At 38.7% G+C, this 20,887-nt stretch overlaps 1 protein-coding gene across 3 annotated transcripts in view; it reads right to left on the bottom strand.

Moving 5' to 3' along the window:
• Window positions 1-20,887, bottom strand: part of AKT3 (AKT serine/threonine kinase 3) — a 258,135-nt gene that overhangs the window by 78,055 nt on the left and 159,193 nt on the right. For all 3 annotated transcript variants that reach the window (XM_075924864.2, XM_075924865.2, XM_006135203.4), the window contains exons 4-6: window positions 11,836-11,947; window positions 10,231-10,375; window positions 2,156-2,287 (exon numbers count right to left, since the gene is read on the bottom strand). In XM_075924864.2, the coding sequence (XP_075780979.1) occupies window positions 2,156-2,287; window positions 10,231-10,375; window positions 11,836-11,947 (389 nt within the window). The remainder of the gene's footprint in view (window positions 1-2,155; window positions 2,288-10,230; window positions 10,376-11,835; window positions 11,948-20,887) is intronic.

The following is a 20,887-nucleotide window of genomic DNA, read 5'->3' on the forward strand; positions in this document are numbered from 1 at the left end:
AGCCCTAAAAGCCCTTTATGCACCAGGTTGAGGATTCTGTCAGAATAGGAACTAAGAAAGATAGTCATAAGACTGCCTCTTGCGTACCTATTTTAGGACAGGCCCAACACGGAAAACAACAGAACACCACTGGTCATCACCTACAGCCCCTAGCTAAAACCTCTCCAGCACATCATTGATAATCCCTCTCTCTCTCACAGACCTTGGGAGACAGGCCAATCCTCACCTACAGACAACGACCTAATCTGAAGCAAATACTTAACCAACAGCCACATATCACACCCAGGAGCCTATCCCTGTGACAAACCCCGTTGCTAACTCTGTCCACATATCTATACAAGCAACACCATCACAGGACCTAACCACATAAGCCACCACATTAGGGGCTCAACCACCTGCACATCCACTAAGCCACCACAGCCCATCCTCCTTAGCTGCAAGTTCTGGCACAGCGCAGTTCATCCTGCCACTATATTTAAAAGCAAAAACATACAGAGTGAACATATATATATAGATGCCATCAAGTACCAACGACCCTCTCAAATGTGTACTGGTCAAACTGGACAGTCTCTGTGTCAAAAGATAAATGGACACAAGTTAGACATCAGGAAAGGTAACACATATAAACCTGTAGGGAAACTCTTTAATCTCCCTGGACATTTAGTAATGGATTTGAAAGGAGCCATCCTTCTACAAAAGAATTTCAAAACCCAGTTACAAAGGGAGAGAGCTGAATTGGAGTTCATTTGTAAATTCAATACAATCAACTTAGAACTGAATAGGGATCTTAACTTGTTAAAGCATTACAAAGGCAATTTTTCCTCTCTTGGTATTCACATCTCCACATCAACTACCGTGAATGAGCCACATCCACCATGACTTGACTAGTCTCATTACCAGAAGTAATTTATATACTTATATATATCCCTGCCTCTCTAACTTCCACTTCAATTCATCTGACTAAGTGGGTTTTACCCACAATTGCTTATGCTCTAATAAATTTGTTCAGCACAGTTCATCCTGTCACTATACTTAACCAAAAGCAAAAACAAACAGTGATATTTTAAAAGCAAAATATATAAAACACATGAGGAAAAAAAAACATTAGAATTTTACAGTTATCAGTTTTGCCAACCCCAGGCACACAAAAATCACCAGTCACACCAACAAAAATCATCAGATTAGGGTTCTTTGGATCTGACTCCTGGAGCAAATTTGTTCAAATTTTAAACTTTTCCACGTGACAAGAAACTTACTTTTTTTAAGATGAAAGATAAAATTCTCACATAATAACCAGCAGCTGGGATTTGTATAAACCACCAAATATTGCAAGAGCCACAATAAGTTTACTAGGCAAAAACAGAGGGGTAACTAGATAAAATGTTATGGTTTATGTTGCACAGGAGGTCACACTACATGATTTAAATGGTCCTTCTAGTATTAACCTTTTCGAGTCTAAAACTATGGCTACACTACAGCTTCTCCCGCAAATACAGCTACCGCCACTAGCAAAGGCTGGAGTAATTTAGCCAAAGGAAGAGCTTGCTCCCATTAGTTTACAGCTGCTGCAGAGTTTACAGCTATAGCCTAAGAATCAAATTGAAACAGTTGACAATATCAGGATAGTCAAACATTAAGTTTAAACTATTTGATCCTGCCCCTTTAACACCAGCCTGCGGGCATAAACTTCAAATTGTCCTGTCCCAAGGAACTAGAAGGTTTTAATTGTTTACCTCATGAGTAGCTGCCTCACCTAGCAAGACAGGGAATAAAATATAATCTGTATTTAATTCTTCCACTTCATGCAAGATATTCTGAGAATGATCCCAGTTTGCTTTTACATAATCTTTTCTTGTAAGCTTACAGTACTTCCAACATCACATTTTCTTCTAATTTAAACCTGACAAACAGTCTTTCTGGTGCTTTCCTAAACATAGATCCAGACAGCCACAGCAAGAATGCTTTCCAATGCTTTCTGTTCACTAGACTGGAAAGGCTATGGAAAAGGCACATGAAGCACAAATATTAAGAAAACTTAAATCCTTTTAGAACCTTACAGTTACCATCAGAAACCACAGATGTTTTGCCTGTTATATATGGAATTTTCCACCCAAAGGAATACTTGAGAAGAGAAAATAATAAAATATAAGTTTACCTTTGCAATAATAACTTCTTTTTTCAAAATCTTCATAGCATAATATTTTCCACTTGCCTTCTCTCGGACCAAAATAACTTTGCCAAAAGTGCCTTTCCCCAGCAGTTTTAAATAGTCAAAATCATTCATTGTCTGGATAGAGCAAAAAACAAGAACAGGTTTTGTATTATGTAGCATACACTATCACCATCAAACAGTACCAATGCCAGGAAATTAAGATCAAGTTACACAGATATGTAGATTTTCACAATCTAATTCAGAATAGTGAAGAACATTTTACTTTAAGGTTTTAACTACATCTTTAATTCATTCATTTAATTATTGCAGTTAATAGGGTTCCCTAGAAAATCTCCAAATAATATATATGATCCTATATATCACATGTAATGATTTGGAACAACAGCCCATGAGTCTTAACTCTGAAATTCATGGATTTTGCCAGTTCTTAAGAAAGATTATCAACTCTAGCAAAACAAAGGGAATGAAGAAATATGGCCGCTCATACGCTTCTTTTAACATCAGGCTGCTGCTGAGACTGGAGTTCCGCACTGGTGTTTGAGCTTTTTTAAAACATGCATAATCCACTAGCTTCAGTACAATGCCAGTAACAGCCCAAACACCTTATCAGACTTACTTAAACCTATGGATAATAGAACCAGGCTGGTGTCAATATTTGCATTTTATTTTCTTTCACTTAATTTAATGACCACAAAATGAATTCCAAGAAATCAAAATATTAGCCAGCAAATAGCTCTGGAAACCTTCATATCTATAGATACATGCAGGCAGGGCACGCAGGCAAATGAACCTGCTGTGTCTATCATTGCTCACTCCCTCTTTACATGATGGGTTTAGTTATCCTCAGGGAAGCCTCTGGATACTCTCTAAAAACAGCTTTGAAATTACAGAAGGCACAAATAAAGGGTGTCAAGATACTGTGAACATTACGTACAGACAGAAAATATGAAAATAAAAATAGCAAATTTAAAACTATATAATACATTGATTTAAGAAAGTGTCTCTCTTTTAAAAATATAAAAATCTGGACAATAAGGAGCCCGAAAACTCTAACTATTACAAATCAAGGCATATCCAGAAAGGTCTTAGCCATAGAAAGGCGTTTAAGAGCTGCAAGAGTCAACATGATCCATTAAATCTGAACTTCTTGTCAACAAAAGGATCCTCCTGGTCTCTAGTTTTGCTTTGAGAAAAATGGGCTACTAAACACATTTCCATGCCTAGTTATTTTTGCTCAAATAAAAGATTCTGTGTGCATATGCACATATGTACACATACACACTTCTTTTATGAAGGAAAAGGAAGATTGCTTGTATGGACAACTGTCCCTCCCATCTCTCACCCATCTCAAATGACAGTGCACTCTGTTGTTTTTCCACATGTGCACTTATTTGCCTTGCTAACTGTCTCACACAGATGAGAAAGGAGAAGACAAGAGGGAGAAATCCCCCTATAACATAACTTTTGGTGTACTGAGTTCTAACTAATGGTGATATTTCTATGTTGATATTTCTTCTTACCAACCTAGGACAGAAAACTATCATTTAAAAATAAGGTAATTGAGATGTTGCACACAACCACTTCAGGCAGAGGTGGAAAAGGAGTTCAGACCTCTAAGACAAAAACAATTCACAATGCATCCATGTAGCCATGATGTCATTGGAGATGAGTTTGCAAAGGTACATGCTTGACTGTAATGTCTCTACCCACCAAATCACATTTCTGCTGCCAGAAGCACAAACATAAAGGCAGGAGTCCCAAAGTCCAACATCCACCACAGCTGCCTCACCTGTAGCTGTATAATCCTTTGGCAAAACCGATGTCATTTCTCTCCCTAATAGCTGATACACATACAAAATAAAAGCCTACTTCTACATAATTCATTCTTTTTAGTTAAAGTGGTAAGATCTGTGTTGCGGATCTAAAGCTCCTGGATTCAAATCCTGCTGACAATCCATGGGAAAAAAGTTAGTATCTGATTATATAATTAAAGCTTGTTTATAATATATATGCGCAAGGGGCATCACTAAAGTTGCACCAAATAAGTTAATTCTAGCATTTCCCAGTACTTGGCTTTGCAACTTTAAAAGTTGTAAAGAAACTTTTAAAAAATGAAATTAAATGAAAAATAAAAAATAAAAAGCATGTCAAAGGGCTCTGGTGTTTTAAGGCATTAATTTTAACAGCAACAGTAATTAATTATTGAAGTCATGGTGCATTCTCCATCACTGACAATTTTTAAAGCAGCATTATATGATTTCCTAAAAGATCTGCTCTATTATTATTTCTGAGACATTCTATGGCCTGTGTTATACAGGAGGTCATTCTCTAATCACAATGGCCACTTCTAGTAATCTAGTCATCTCCCCAAAAGTCACAATTAGAACTTTGGCAGAATAAGCAAGTCACCTTCATTGTTTTAACAATCTTGTAAACAAACATGCAGCACACCATATGTGTCTAGACTACAGGGTTTTGTCAACAAAAGTGAGCTTTTGTCAACAAAACTATACCTGCGTCTACACTACCGCCGCGTTCTGTCAACAATAAGTTTTGTTGACGGCAGTGAACCTCATTCTACAAGGAATAATGCCTTTTTTTTGATAGTACTCTGTTGAAAAAAGGCGCTACTGCATGCAAACTGTGCTTTTTCAAAAGAGAGTATCTAGACTCTTTCAAAAAAGCGGCTTGCTTTGTCAACAGTACTGGTTGTAGTCTAGACACTCTTTTTCGACATAGACTTTGTCGACAGCCTCTGTCGAAAAAGGCGTGCAGTCTAGACACACCCCGTGTTCTTGCTCTTCTCTGTGTTGAAGTAATGAAAACTGCCTAGAGATACAACTCCTGTAGAATGAAAAGCACAAGAAATCCCTATGGAACAGAACAGTGGCTTAGTCAGAATCTTTTGTATCTTCACCTATAAAACTGGTCATTCTCCCCTTTGGGGATGAGACAACAACTTGATTACTGAAGGGCAGTTGATTATCTACTTTGTGACCTAAAGGACGAAGGTGAAAGCATTTCATTGCCATACCACTTCTAAAAGTCAGAAATCTGTGAGATCAGCCAAGACCTCTACAAAAGGAGTCATCTCTTCTCTCAGAATCATCCCAGACTGGGTGAGTACCAACTTATCAAAATTCATTCAGAAAGTTAGGATAGTAACAATGGAGAAAGGAACACTTCGATCTAGATGAACACATTTACAGGTATGAAGGAAAAGGCAACAAGCCAAACCTATTGCAAGAATGTGTAATCTAGTATTTCCACCAGTGAAAACTAAATTCAGTGCTCTCATGGGTCTAACTTCTACGCATATCACATCAAAGCAGGTATTCCAAAGGTAACAGCCTTGAAAGATTCTGAACAGTGGCTTAATACAAGGGCAGAGCTAGTGATGAAGACAAAGTCTCTTCCTGAGTTTAGGGACCGAGAGTTGACAAACAATGCAGAGCAACACAATGAAGTTTGCTAACAAATGCAATGGGTGGACTTTGGGAGACTGAAGAAACCTCTCAACCAGATGAAAGAAAGGGTGGGGACTACTAAAAACTTTGATGAGATAAGAGGACAAATTATTCCCTGAGGATTATAGGAAATCAAACGCGTGAAGGGCTTTCATGCCTTCTCTTGTCCCTTCCCCTGGCCTCCTATTCCTCCAGTGTTCTGATCTTATTCTCCCCCCCCCACCACCCTTACTTCTTACTTATTTTGCATCCTGAACACTAAATGTATGAGATAAGGAAAAGAGGGAGAAGGCAGAGCTGCAAGTTCAATGCTTCTGTTATTGGAAGGCAAAACAACTAAGAAAGATTCACATAGTTAGTCCTTATACAGAGCTGATTGACTCCACCTATTGATGTTTTATTTGAAAGAAGAGAAAGAAAACAGGCTTTAAAACAAATTGTGGAAAACACGTAAGAACATACTCTATGCATAAAAGGACTGATTCCGTTCCTATTAAAATCAACAGTGAATTTTGCCATTGATTTCAATGAGAGCAAGATCCTACCCATAAGAAAGGAGTGCAGAGAGGAACAAATACAGATATCCAGCCACCTTCAGATCCTAACCTAACATACTGTACTTCAAAATTCTAGAGATGGTACTATAGCTACAATATACATCGATACAAAAGTTTTAAAAGTTATTCATGAGAAGCACCACCTTTGATTTACAGCAACAGCCAGACTGAAGATGATGGAGCCACTTCTGTGAAAATTAAAATCACATACTCTAACGATAATTTTCTTTACAGACTCAATTTGCTACATTTCTAAAGCAGAATAATATCATTTCTGTGTATTTGTTTCTTAATCTGATAATGTTCTTCTACTAATAAGTGTACCATATGGAGAAGGCACAAGCAAAATCCTTTGGGCTTAAGGGTAGAATCATGTGACAGCTAAAATGTGTGGGACATATTGTACAATAAACCCCTGATGTTAAATAAACTTATACAGAAAACAAATGGCAGGATAGATATATTATATGGTTATAAATTGTGCTTCTGATTATATCAATAACTATAAAAGAGCTTCACAAAATCAGATGTTTAGACTGATTTCTGTACTAATGCATCATACAGTAAAACAGGAGACCTTAAGTTCCAAGTGCACTTCTTATAAATTGTGTTAATTCTGTACTATAAATTGAACCTCTCTAATGCAGAACTTTCTCGTCCAGAAATATCCATTATCCAGAATTATTTTAGTTAGACGGATATCCACTTTTCATGAGTGTGGCCAAGTTTCCCATGGTCCTATAAAGTTTGTTTACAACCGCCAGTCCTAGCTCTTAGTGTTTTGTTTGTTATTTACCGTTAATTTACCCCTAAATGTCCTCTAACAGCATAGTAAGCAATGGAATGCTGCTAGACAATATTGACCTCCTATGGTCCAGAAAATTCTCTCAGTCAAAACTGATCAGGTCCTGAGAGTTCTGGAATAGAGAACCCTTATTGATATGCACACCTGTAGTGTGACAACCCTTATTGATATGCAATGTCTTATAGTCCACCGAGAAGTTACATAAGCTGGGGATTCTCAAGATCTCTAGCAAGACAGACCCAAATCCCTTCAATTTAGCCACACTGCCTCTCAAAAATACTCTACCATATCTCTGGACATACTATTGGTAATAGGGTGCTAAATCATGTATAGGTAACACTAGGGATGTAAAATATCATTTAATCAGTGAACTGGTTAAATTTTAGGTTTAACTGGTTCACTGATTAAGCAGGATCCTGGGTGGGGGAATCACTCCAGACTGGCTAGAGCAGCCCTCAGCCTGCAGGACTGATGGTCCTCCAGGAATCAGCTCCTTCTCCCACGGCGGGCACAAGGGGGCTGTTACAGGATGCCAGTTAACCATTACTGTGAACAGGTGGTAGTTTACATCCCTAGGTAAAACACTGTTTCAGTGTGTCATACCTCCATCTCTAGTGGCCGATTCATATAGGACAGTTTCTGTTAACTGATTTAGTTTGTCCAGGAGCATAACTGGTAGAAGACTATGTTGCAATGCTAAAAGATCAGGATTCATATATTTGTGATGATGCATGATGAAGAGATTATTACAACTGCACATAGCAGAACCTGTTTTTTTTCCTTTTTCTTAAAAAAAAACTGCTAGAAATATTTCTTTACATCTTCATCATTCAGGGACACTCACTACTTTAAACACAAGACCATCCTTTGCTTTCTAAATTCCTCTATCTAATTTTCTATACATCTTCCAATGTCTAGAGAATGAAGTCATATATAAAAAAACTCATTCTTCACAGGCAAGTTGGATTAATTTCCTGAGCTGCCTATGCACTGAATAAAGCATGTCCATTCAATCCTCAATATCCATTTAACAAGTGTCCAACACTACTCTACCAACTGCAATTAGACAAAGAGACAGACAGACAGAAATCATAAGACAATACAGTAAAAACTCTTTTATCTGGTACTTCACCAACTATCAAGCTCAATAAACCAGCCTTTCTGATATGCACAGAAAGCATGGTTTTAGTATGGTTGGTACGGGATTGGTAGGGGCCTGAGAAGCGCTGCAATGAACAGTGAAGGCTAAGTTAAAAAAAGTTCAAGTTGTGTGTTCATTCTGCTGGCTTTGTAACAACAACTTAAAATATACTATTTCTAGTACTTTACTTATTCCTGTTGCTATCAAGGAAGGTGGTAGTTTACAGATAAGAAAATAAAACAGTAATATCTTCTACTTTATTAAAAATTAGAACACAGATATTTTTGCAGAATGCAAAGACGAAATGTCAGCAAGGCTGTGTCTACAATGCAGTGCTATAAATAACTATTCTGCATCTTTTGAGCATGCCCATTATTTCAAAATATCTTGGGCTTGCTATTCCACCGTCCCTGTAACCCTCATTCCATGAGGAGTAAAGGACATTTTGGAATAGTGATTTATTTCAAAATAAGTGCTATGTAGACAGTAAAAATTGACTCAAAATAAACAACTTGCGTAGCTCAAATTGCGTAATTTATTTTGCGTCACGAATGCAGTGTAAATGCACCCTAGGACTACGTCTACATTGCATCCCTCTTGCGCAAAAGCCTATGTAAAGGAAGCGTGGATTAGTATATTGCCATACTTCATTTGCATAATTAATTGGGGCCATTTTTGCACAAGAGGCTTTTTGCATAAAAAAGAGCCGTCCACACAGTGCGTTTTTGTGGAAAAACTCCCTCTTGTGCAGGAGCCATTCTCATTTATTCAGGAAGATGGATGCAATGTAGACATAGCCTAAGAGACAAATACTGATTACTTTTCTCATGCAAATAATATATTTCTTTAAATGGGAGTATTTGCATGAGATAGACAAATAGTCTTCCTTTAGCAAAAATCTTCTTTCCACATTTCTAGAAGATTAGAAAATATAAAAAAGCAAAATGTGAAAATGTAGAAAAAATTGTCAACTAATTCATTCAACCCTGACACAGAAATCAGACATTGAAAAAATAAGTAGCATATATATCCATTAACTCTTGGTGCCGGATAGCGGGATGTTAGCATGTACTCATGTACATGGTAGGGATGTTAAGTAGTGGGAATTTGACTAATTGTGTAGTCGATAAAAAATTTTATCGACTACATGATGAATCGATAAGGGAAGGCACTCAGTCCCAGCTCACGCCGGGTCCAGGAGCTACCTCTGCTGCAGCTCTGCAATTTATATGTAGCCAGAGCTGGGACTAGCCGGGTCCAACAGCTTCTGTCTGCAGGAGGTCCCAGGAGAAACAGAATGCGGAGTAGCCTCTGTCCACAGCGAGCCTGGGCCTGCCACAGGCAGAGGCTGCTTCACACCCCCACACTCACACACTGTTGCCTCTGATAGTGGGGGGGGGGGTGGAAACACCACCGCAGTGCAGGAGTGGGGGGGGCAGGCACCACCACAGAGACAGCGCTGGGGGAAAATGGCTTTTAAAACGGCTCCTGCTTCCTCACCCCCGTTGCTGACTCTGATAGAAAGGCATCAAGCAGGGGGCCAGGGCAGGGGGGGAGAGAGAAGGAGGGGAAAGAGCGAGTAGTCAGACAGTTTAACCATACCCAGTACATGGTTAACCAATAAGCCTGGGCTCCTCGGTTAACCCGCATGGTTACACGCACCCATTCTGCTGCCTCTATTTAAGATGCAGTGGGGAGGGGGGGCAGAAGCTAGTGTACATGGGGAACCGCCTACCTCTCCCATGCTGACTCCTACAGAGGTAGGTGGGGAGGCAGACGGAGCCACCTGCCCCTTCAGCCCCACTGCCTCTCAGTGGTTACATATTTACACAATTACACTTATTTTAACATTCCTAGTGCCAGAAAGAATGAACTATGAGCTCAAAGAGTGACTTATGTGAAAACAACAAAATTAAAGAAGTTCAACTTTAACTTTAATAAAAGAAATGTTTATGTCCATGTCTAATGGTAAACTAAAACTTTTCTATAAATAGTTGTCGCTGCATATTGCTTCTATACAAATACACAACCATACACAAGTGATTTACATATTAAGGAATTTTATCAGTCATTTCTATATCCTGTACCTTTCTTTTATGGTGGGTTGTGGAAGCATCCATCTCCTCCTCTCCTATATTGTCTATCTGTGATGTTGGACTACAGTTCATTCTCTCCTCTTCTTGCCTCTGAAGCCTATCTGCTACAGCCTGGATGGCTTCTGTCCATTCTTCCCTATCAAGGATAGACCAAAATTCCTATTAAAAATTTACAAGGCTTGACTTCTTCTGCAACTAAATGGTTTCTAATGAATACAAACATAATACAGTTGAACATCTCTGGTCCAGCAATGTCTGTAATCCTGAGTGTCCTGGTGGCTGGGAGCAGGGGCCGTCTTAGAAGTCCAGCAGCAGAGGGGCCAGTAGTTGGGAGTGGAGAACTGAGTGCAGCTGGGCCAGGAGCAGAGCCAGGCTGGGGCTGGGAGAGGAGCCAGGCTGGCAGCCTGGTGGCAGTGTGCCCAGCCAGGAGCAGAGCCCTGAGAAGGGAGCCTAGGAGCTGAGGCCAGCAGCAGGAGAGGAGCTCAGTGGCCAAGAAGGAGGCAGCCCTCCAAAAGAGCCCAGAGGCCAGCAGTTGGCATTGACCTCCACAGACCAGCAAATCACCTTGTTCAGGACTGGTCGGGTCCCCAGGGTGCTGGACCAGGGAGGTTCAAGTGTAGTAGTATTTTACCTGCAAATTCCTATACTATATAATGAAGGAATTACTGAAGTAATTTGCTTCAATTTACTCCCAGGTACTGTATAAGTCTAGCAAGTGGAACCTGCTCTAGAATCAGTAGCACAGAGTATATGTGCATTGCAGATTATATCACATTAATTAAATAAGTATACCTTTGTAAATACTTAACAACAAAAGTACCTTAATGAGTCAAAGTATAGCTCAGGCTTAGTGTAGACAGTATTCTGCAATCCCAATATAGTCTGTATTTCTTGACAGGCTATTTAAAGGTATATCACTAACAAATAAAACAGCTCAGTATAAGGCAATGTTGACCTTTTAGGACAATCTAGATGACTATATTATCAACAGAGAAAGAAAAGGTAGTAGCTAATTGCAATTTCTAACACAATGCATGGTATTAATCTCAACTGGAAAGTGGGCACTATGAGATAAAGATCACAATACACTATGTCATTACTTTGCTATATAATTTTCTTACATGGCACCTCATCTCATCACTCTCATATTCTTCTTGAGTATGAAGAGATAATTTTTATTTTTACACCGTGCTTAATTGTGTATACACCTAACAAAAAATTGTAATAACTAAATATACAGTCACAGGATATTGCATTTTCCGAGAAAAGATGTACAGAACTAAAGGAAATTCATAGCTTCTGAGAGAAGAAAATGAGTTTCAAATCTGATTTATGTTGTTGAAAATGTAACTTCAGAGACACATCAAGACGCAAATTTGGGTAATTTGAACACATTCTTTAACTTCAGTTATCCAAAGTAATTATCTTATACTCAATACAAACTAGGAACATTTTACATAGGCAAACATATACATTCTTAAAATAATCACACACAAATAATCAGATTATGCAGTAATCAAGATCAAGACTTGCATCATACTGGTAGATATGCTGAAACTTTTGCCCAAAGAATTTGGAAGACATAACATTCCTCACCGTTCCTCTGGAGTGTCTACATGAAATGTCCTCTCTATTACAGTTGTCCACTGAAGACATCTAATAATAAATGTGTTTGGCTTTGGTCGCTCTGTTTTCATTAGCTGGCATTCTAGAAAGATATAATGGACATTTTTTATTATAAATATTGACATTATAATATGGGAAAAACAAATAAAATTATTTCATTACATTAAATGTAATTCATATACACATTCAGTATTTATAAGAAGCTATGGAACGAATCACTCAATACCTAGCTGAACTTGGGGCATGGATGAAAGCTAATTAGTTGTAGGCAAGATCGAAAGAATATTTGTGGGCTGGAGGAAACAGCCAGAAGAGCTAATGGAATTTGAATCACACAGACAGAGTGATCTCCATTTGTAAAACAGGTGTGCAACTTGAGAGTGGTGTTAGATCTTGCACTATTCAAAGACACCAAGGTAGAGCTTGTAGCCAAAGGCACCTTATTCCATCTGCACCTGGCAAGAAGAATGGGATCTTTTCTCTCTAATGCAAACCAAACCACAACTATTCATGACATTGTCACCTTAAGATTAAGTTGCTACAGTGTGCTCTTCATCGGGATGCACCTTAGAACCATTCAGAAGCTGTAGCTAACAGAATGTCGCAGAGAGCTTAAGTAACAACACATTAGAAGCACATGAGACCAATGCTTCACAATCTGTATAGTTTTCTCAAAAGCTTCCAGGTGGAATTCAAGGTGTTGGTTTTAATATATAGACCCCTAAGGGTGCGTCTACACTGCAGGGCTTAACTCGAAATAAGCTACACAAATTGAGCTATGTCAATTATGTATCTTATTTCAAAATAGGGAACGTCTATACAGCACTTATTTTGAAATAAAGCACTCTTCCTCTGACTTCCCTTATTCCTCATACAATGAGGCTGTGTCTACATTGGCACCCTTTTCCGTAAAAAGGATGCTAATGAGACACTTCGGAATTGCAAATGCCGCGGGGGATTTAAATATCCCCCGCGGCACTTGCATGAACATGGCTGTCGCTTTTTTCCGGCTCGAGGTTTTGCCGGAGAAAAGCGCCAGTCTAGACGGGATCTTGCGGAAAATAAACCCTTTTCCGGAAGATCCCTTATTCCTACTTTCAAGTGCCAATGTAGACAAAGCCTGAAGGTTACAGGAGTCAGAGTAAGAAGTCCTCTAGCTTGACAGTATTTTGACATTATTTCAAAATAACTGCCTGCTGTGTAGACACAGACTAAGTTATTTTGGCATAGCCCTAGTTATTTAGAAATAGTGCTGCAGTGCAGAAATATCCTAAATGGTTCGGAAGAGACTAGCTTCTTTCTCCAGCCTTCTGACAGAGTACAGATTAGGAGAGCAATTCAAGATGGTAGTCCCACAATCAATGTTTCCTCTAACTTTTTGCATCCATGAGCAGAATAAATTTTGTTACATGTACCATGGCATATGCTGATGTGCACCACCAATGGAAACACATGCTGCTGGCTGCGGATGGTTGTGGGTGCTCTGCTAAACAGCTGGGTGGCATCTGAATCTCTTCTGAGCAGCCACCCAAGAGCACAGCTTACAGAGAACACTGCCCTCAATATAAAGAAGGAGGAGCTGTTGGCAAGACATTCTCTGAGAATGGTCCTTTCTTTTGTAACTTGCTTCCCCACTCTGCTAGAATCGTATTGGTTGCCTTTTACGCATACCGTAAAGCCCACATTTTGTTAAAGATGCTAAGATGGCTGAGCATTAAGGTTCAAGTATTTATGATGTAAATAAAATGTATATGGTATTCATCCAGAGCAGTAGTTGGGCACCTATAAATATATTTTGAAAAACTGAATAAATTAAACATAATGAAATAAATATTTGCAATCTTGTACACATGAACATATATTAATTCACAAAACTATATTCATTGTACTTCCATAAATATATATTCCAGTGCAATGAATGGTCATTTCAAGTTTCCTTTTTCAAGTAAATTTCTGCAAGAAGAGACTTAGGCCATGTCTTCACACTGGGGAAGTTTGACATTGCCACGACCTTCTAGAGTTCAATTTAGCGGGTCTAGATAAGACACACTAAATCAAAATGAGAGTGCACCTCCACTGGCAGCCAGTACTCCTGCGTGGAGTAAGGGAAGTATGCCCGTTGGCCTCCAGCTACATAATTAAGGTAGATGGAGTTGCATATTTTGATTCAACCTTTTCCTTTAGGCTACGTCTACACTGGCCCCTCTTCCGGAAGGGGCATGTAAATTTCACGAGTCGTCGTAGGGAAATCCGCGGGGGATTTAAATATCCCCCGCGGCATTTAAATAAAAATTTAAATAAAAATGTCCGCCGCTTTTTTTTTAAAAAAGCCGGAAAAGAGCGTCTAGACTGGCCCCGATCCTCCGGAAAAAGTGTCCTTTTCCGGAGGGTCTTATTCCTACTTCAAAGACTTCAAAGTAGGAATAAGACCCTCCGGAAAAGGGCACTTTTTCCGGAGGATCGGGGCCAGTCTAGACGCTCTTTTCCGGCTTTTTTAAAAGCCGGAAAAAAGCGGCGGACATTTTTATTTAAATGCCGCGGGGGATATTTAAATCCCCCGCGGATTTCCCTACGACGACTCGTGAAATTTACATGCCCCTTCCGGAAGAGGGGCCAGTGTAGACGTAGCCTCTGTGTATATCTGGCCCAAGTTTTGTTTAAGCTAAATTCTACAAAATTACTTAGGAAAAGAAGTAAGTTCATCCAGATCTTCCTATACATAACTGAAACAAGACATAACAAACGAGGCACTTCAGAGAATGAGCTAATAAGAAATTCCATACAAAAATGACAAAGATCACATTATTAAGTCCTAGTAATTCAGGAAAAATAACTCTTTCCATTCACATATAGGTTATTAAGTTTTTAAAATGTAATCACACACTATTTTTCAAACAACAACCAAAACATTTGTACTTGTTGAGCCTCCCTGGTCTGGCAACATCCGTGGACTGATATGATTTTAGTTAGCTTATAATTGAGTGTGGCCAAGTTTCCTGTGGTCCCAGCTCTCAGTATTCTATGCTGTTATTTAACTTTAATTTACCCCTAAATGTCTTCTAAGAGCCCAGCAAGGAGGTAATGGTAATGCTCCTAAGTGTAAGCACAATTTTTATGCTTTATCTACTTATTTCCTTGTGTTAATACAGTAAAATTGTGTAACGCTAACATTTTGTTATGAAGAGCACTGATAAGGGTTGGCTAGGTGTAGGCTTATATAGGGTGTATCAGTACAGTTATACATTATTAAGCAGCACTGCAAGCATTGTTCCATTTATTCATCTCAGCAAAATAAAAATAAAAAGAGAGAACCACTTGCTATGATATTGACCTTCCATGGTTCAGCAAATTCTTTGGTTCAGCATCCATCTGGTCCCGATGGTGCTGGACTAGAGAGGTTCAACCCATACAATTTTAAAGACATATCTATTTCAAATGTTGTTTGTATATTCTAATTTTGTAATCAATGTCAGATTAAGTTTATTGAAATATGACAAAATTCCCAGAACTGATAATCACATGCAATTTCCATTAAATTAAATGTTGGATGGTGTTACTCTCTGACTCAAGATTTGGACAAGTACTTTATTATAATAAATCTTTTTCCTGCAAGTTTTTATATTTTTTTCTCAGCCCTCATTCATGTTCTATAAATTTAGAGAGATATTTTCTCCATTTACAAACACATCCTAATATTATTAATTACTATCCAGCTATGTTTTTGGAAGCCAGAAAGCAGGTAATGTGTCTCTCCTGTGCTTACATTCCCCGTGCTCACCCCCACACCCAAGCAACAAGGTGAAAAAATCTGTCTGATTAAAATGCAAAGGAGACAAGAAACAAACTTGAGCGGAGGGAAAGTAGATTCAGATAAGGAGCACTGGGACTGAATGGGCTAGATTACTGGGACTGGTGGCTTTGTGGACAAGACAGGGAAAAGAGATGAAAAACCAAAGGTGAAAAGGGGAGACACATGCATGCAGGGAACTTGGGACTGGTTATTCAAAAAGACTGGGACAAAACTCTGGGAACCAATGAGTATAGAGAGGGAAAGTTGGAGCCAGTGGGGAAGGGGACTGTTGGCATTGGGGGTGAAAGAGAGAGAGAGAGAGAGAGAGACTGGAAAAGGAGCCAAGAGGACAAAATTGTCACTGAGAGCAAGGAGAAAAGACTGGGACTGGAACAGGGAGTACAAAGGGGAAGACCAAGACTGGCTGGACAAGGAGATGGTCATGGCTGAGAGGGTTGAGGAGTAGAGATTGAATATTCCTCAGATGGCTGCAAAAGATACTGTAATCACGTGTCCTCAGCACAATGTTGAACATCCTTTCAACTGGAGTAGCACAACAGTACTTTCTGGGCAGAGCTTATTTATAAGAAACTGCTGCTGGATGAAGACGATGGCTCATTCAAGATGGTACTCGGTCCTGCCATGAGGATAGGGAACTGGACTTGATGACTTCTCAGGGTCCCTTCCAGTTCTAGTGTTCTATGATTTTATGGTTCTCTCAGACTTAGAAGCAAGGAGGTGAGATGCAAGCTACTTTCCTTCCCCTCTTGCCAACTAGGTTTATATGACACAATAAAAACTGCAGTGCCCTATCTAAAAACAGTACTTCCATTGGTGGAGCTGCAAACCAATAGTGAGGACAAACGCTACTGTTCAGAAAGGCTTAGTACCATTAAAGGATGCAACTGCACATTTTTCAGAATCTGTGTCAGAATCAAGACTATTTTCACAAACCATTCTGTATCCCCACTTGACTTGTTCCCAGGAAAAGATGTGTACATTAGTAGGGTGTGGGAATACAGAAGAATCATCAGCTGACACACAGTGGTTAAAACTACCAACTACCTTATGTAATTAAATTAATTTACCTCAGTATTTGGAATATTCCTTATATTAGACATATGGAAGAATAAAAATATGGAGGTTAATATATTTCTTTATATAAAGGCAAAAAATAATAATTGAACTCTTTGAAGACTAACAAAAAGGACTGCCAATTTCTTATTAAAAATGAACACTTAAGTCATCACTTGACTTCTGGCAAAGTATAAAAATTAAATCTCCCAAGAGCCTAATGAATCATTCACATTTTCATAAATCTATTACAAAAAAATCTTATTGTATTAAATACTGGAAAAATATTGGGGGAAAAAAAGGAAGTCATATGTGCTAGACTCTGTACAGGACTATGGAGCACAGAACACACAGTTCAAGCTTTTAGAATAAGTCACTTTGCAGACATATCTTAACAAGACTCACATTTGAAAACTTTGCAAAAGGTGAAAAATGTTATGTCAAAGTTTCATCTCAGAACAACGTTGCCTGATATAACCTAAACATTTCAAAAAACATTCTCTCACAGAGATCGAATGCTTAATGTGAAAAAAATGAGGCTTATAATAGAAATAGTTACAACTCAAGAGCTATAGTAAAATTACATAGCAGGCTTCAGTTACACTGACCAAACTCTCTATAGTTTTCATCCTTTGCCCATCTTAAATGGCTATTCTCTGTTTTGACTTGTTCATGTTAAACTCTAAGCTCTTCAGGGCAGGGATGGAATTCACTTTACATCTTCTAAAGCACTGTCCAAAATCTATGGTGCTATATTTATTAGTATTTACAAGAATCAGATTTCATTTTTGACTTCTTACTAGGCTCTTCAATTAGCAAAAGCTTGTTTGGAAATAACGTTCATTACAGTTGGTCAATACTGAAACAATTTATTTAAAATAGCATTTGTCAAATTTTGTAATTTCAATAACAAATGCTGGGAAATCAAAATTCAAACATTTTAACAATCTCTGGTTCTAATACTCTCCAAACATCTATAGAACACTTATTTAAATTAAATTTTAAGGTGTTAATTTAATGTTTTTTCTTAAAAAAGGAACAATGTTTTAGAAAAGCAGAGTAACAGCAGACTTCAAAAACTGATGTTGTTTTATCTAAGTTTAATGGCATCTGGAACATCCCCACACATCATAAGCTATTGCATACACACGCATTTGTGTAAGAGACATTCCTATTATGACTAAAAAATGAATGAGGACTCTTCACTGACAGCTAATGAAAAAAATGTGTAAAGATGAATGAGTGAGTTCAATAATATACAGCATTACTATTCTTTTCTACTAATTACTGAAAAACTGCATTACACTTCCAAAGAAAAAATAGTTTAGAAAGAGAAGTACAAAGCATAGAGGAATAGTGAAGCTTGCTACCAAGAGCTGGCTCAAGATGTTCAAGCAGTATTTGGGTCACTACCAAGACAAGAGAACAAGCCACCATAATGTCTTCAAATTTGCTACTATACATAAACAAATGTAATTAAAAGACTGAATCTCAATTCAAAAACAGTTGGAAGTCTAAATTATATTCAAAAGGATGAGGAAGCCAGTGAGCAGACTCAACTTTGTGTTCTTGTATGCTAGCCATCTATAATTTAGAATTACACATTTTAATCCTAAATCTTTCAATGTAGTTATGATTCAAGATCAACAATGAGTTTTCTGACCTTTTAATGCTAGGCAGGATAAAACATCTGAGGGGAGACTGATGTTCAAAAGACTACAATCTAAATGAACAGAAATTGGCAATACAGTTTAAGAAAAACTATCACTTCTCAGGCCATTTCTGATCCTTTATGATATGGAAAAAAGCAAAAAGGAGTATTAAAAGATATAAAGGAACTTTATGAATTATTGAACTTAGTTCCTTAAAATGAAAAGATGATTTAAAATGTCAACTTAACTTTGTTCATTATGCCTACAAAATGTTTGACACATTCCAAATTATTAGTTCAACTACTATATTCAAATAAAATGATGCTACTATCTAAATTACATAGGTTAGTTAAACTCTCCTGAGCAACTCTAACTACAAGCTGTATTTCAAATGTTCTGTTTACTTTACACCATTCTGAACCACAGATGACAAAGTTTGCTTGAAGCTGTAATTACTCTGTAAAACTGGGAAGCCAATTAGAGGGCCTGAAACCTGCCAGTTCAAAAAAAAAAAAAAAAAAAAAAAAGCAGATCATCTGTTCAGATTTTATTAAAAACTTTAAAGTCTGAATTCTGTAACTTTAACTGTTTAATCACCAGTTTTCTTCTCAATTACATTCAGCATACAAGCTAAAAAGAACATTATATGATCATCATGATTAGTTCATAAACACAAGGTTCTGACAAACAACATATTTTTTGATGTGATTAAAAAAAGAGTACTGGCCGCCTATTAAGCCATATATAAGTGAGTGTGTATATGCATTATGTATACGCTCATACACTCTCTCTCTCTCTCTCTCTCTCTCTCTCTCTCTCTCTCTCTCTCTCTCTGTAAGTCTTGCTAACTTGATCAGAACGCTCCCAGCTGCAGACCCAAGAGATGAATTCTGTAGATGAGTGGGGGAAACTTGAATACAAAAGGTAACAAACTTGAATATTATAGCAAGACATGAAAGAAACTATATAACATAAGGATTAATATTATCATATAGAGAGTAGGTATTAACAGACACAAATGGGTTAATTGTACAGTACTACACACTACCAACCAGAAGTGCCTTACGTATTTGGTCATGCTCCAAATTCTATTACTCCTGATCCCCCAGGAGGTACTGGGCTGAAACCCACTGATGATTTATTATTGCATGCTCTCATGAAATAAGGAAGGGTGAACACTGGCATTTCACATGCTGGTTGTAGGTTGTTGGGGGGTTTTTTTTGTTTTTTTTAGAGAACCGAAATTATCTTAAACATACAAATCTGATTTATCTTTCAGTGGTTAATTTTGAACTCATGATAGTTAGGTACTAAAAGCAATAATCTGAGCCTAATAAAGTCTCAACAACTCTACCAGTACATTTCAAATGTGAAAAAGCATGCTCAAGCCATTTGAGCTATAGGCTGAAATTGAAAACTATGGCATACCACGCTGGTGAGTTATGTGAGATAAATATCCTTTAGCATTAAGAATCAGACCAAGCAACCATTATAATTGGTGACCCATGTCAAGATTGGAATCCAAGTCTCTGAAGCTAAATGATAAAATACTTTGGTGGGACAGTTGTCCCACTCAGGAAGCGAAGGGTTAAAAGCAGACAGGAGGGAACCTGCATAAGCCCTTCTAATCAGCAAGAGGCTTACAGGGAGCCAATTAACGGGCAGCTTGTTGAGGTAGCCCTAATATAAGGAATAGGGACATTAGATAGCATGTAATGGAATAGTTGTGTAACCTCATCAAATTTTAAAGGTTACATGACTTTGATAGTCCCCAGGGACGGGGCCAGCAGCCAGTGTACTCCCGACCTCACTCCCACGGAGCCCCCTGCTATCCCACATTGCTGCCTCCATATCAGAGGTAGCAGCACGGTGTGGCAGACGGGAGCCAGCCCACTAGGGGAACCAGTTTAAAAATCATCTACACGAAGACATCCCTAATAAGGAGCTGCTCAATAGAGCAGAAAGGGCAGTCCATTCCCAACCAGCGAGGGTGAAGGACTCATTACCAAGGTAAAGCACCTTGGATGGAGCAGTGCTGGACAGGCTAAGGGGGAGCACAAAGAGAGAGACAGAGAGAGGGGCTCCAGACTTATATGTAGCAGGCTGTGGCCTTGACATAAGGACTGAGAAGGTGCCAAGGTCACAGGTAAGTGGCCCAGGGAACACTGAGGGAAGTTAAAGGAGTGAAGGAGAGCAGGCCAAGGCTGCAGCCAGAGGGTCCCTGGGCCAGTATTCAGAGTAGTGGGTGGGCCTGGTCTCTCCCGCTCCCCTTGCACCATACCTTGCACCAAGGAGCGTGGCCTATACAGACTACGGCCTGCCCCTGAGGCAAGTCCACAAGGTGGACTTTGGGGCTTCAGTTAGTCACAGTGGCAGGTGTGAGACAGAGGACTGCTAATATACCTGAAAGGGGGAGAGATGGACTGGTGGGAACTGCCAGAGGGCAATGTCCTGAAGCAGATGATCCAGACCAGGGAGTCATGCAGATCCATGAAGACACAGAGCA

This window comes from Pelodiscus sinensis, chromosome 3, assembly GCF_052426305.1.
Source record: "Pelodiscus sinensis isolate ZL-2025 chromosome 3, ASM5242630v1, whole genome shotgun sequence".
Lineage (NCBI taxonomy): Eukaryota > Metazoa > Chordata > Testudines > Trionychidae > Pelodiscus > Pelodiscus sinensis.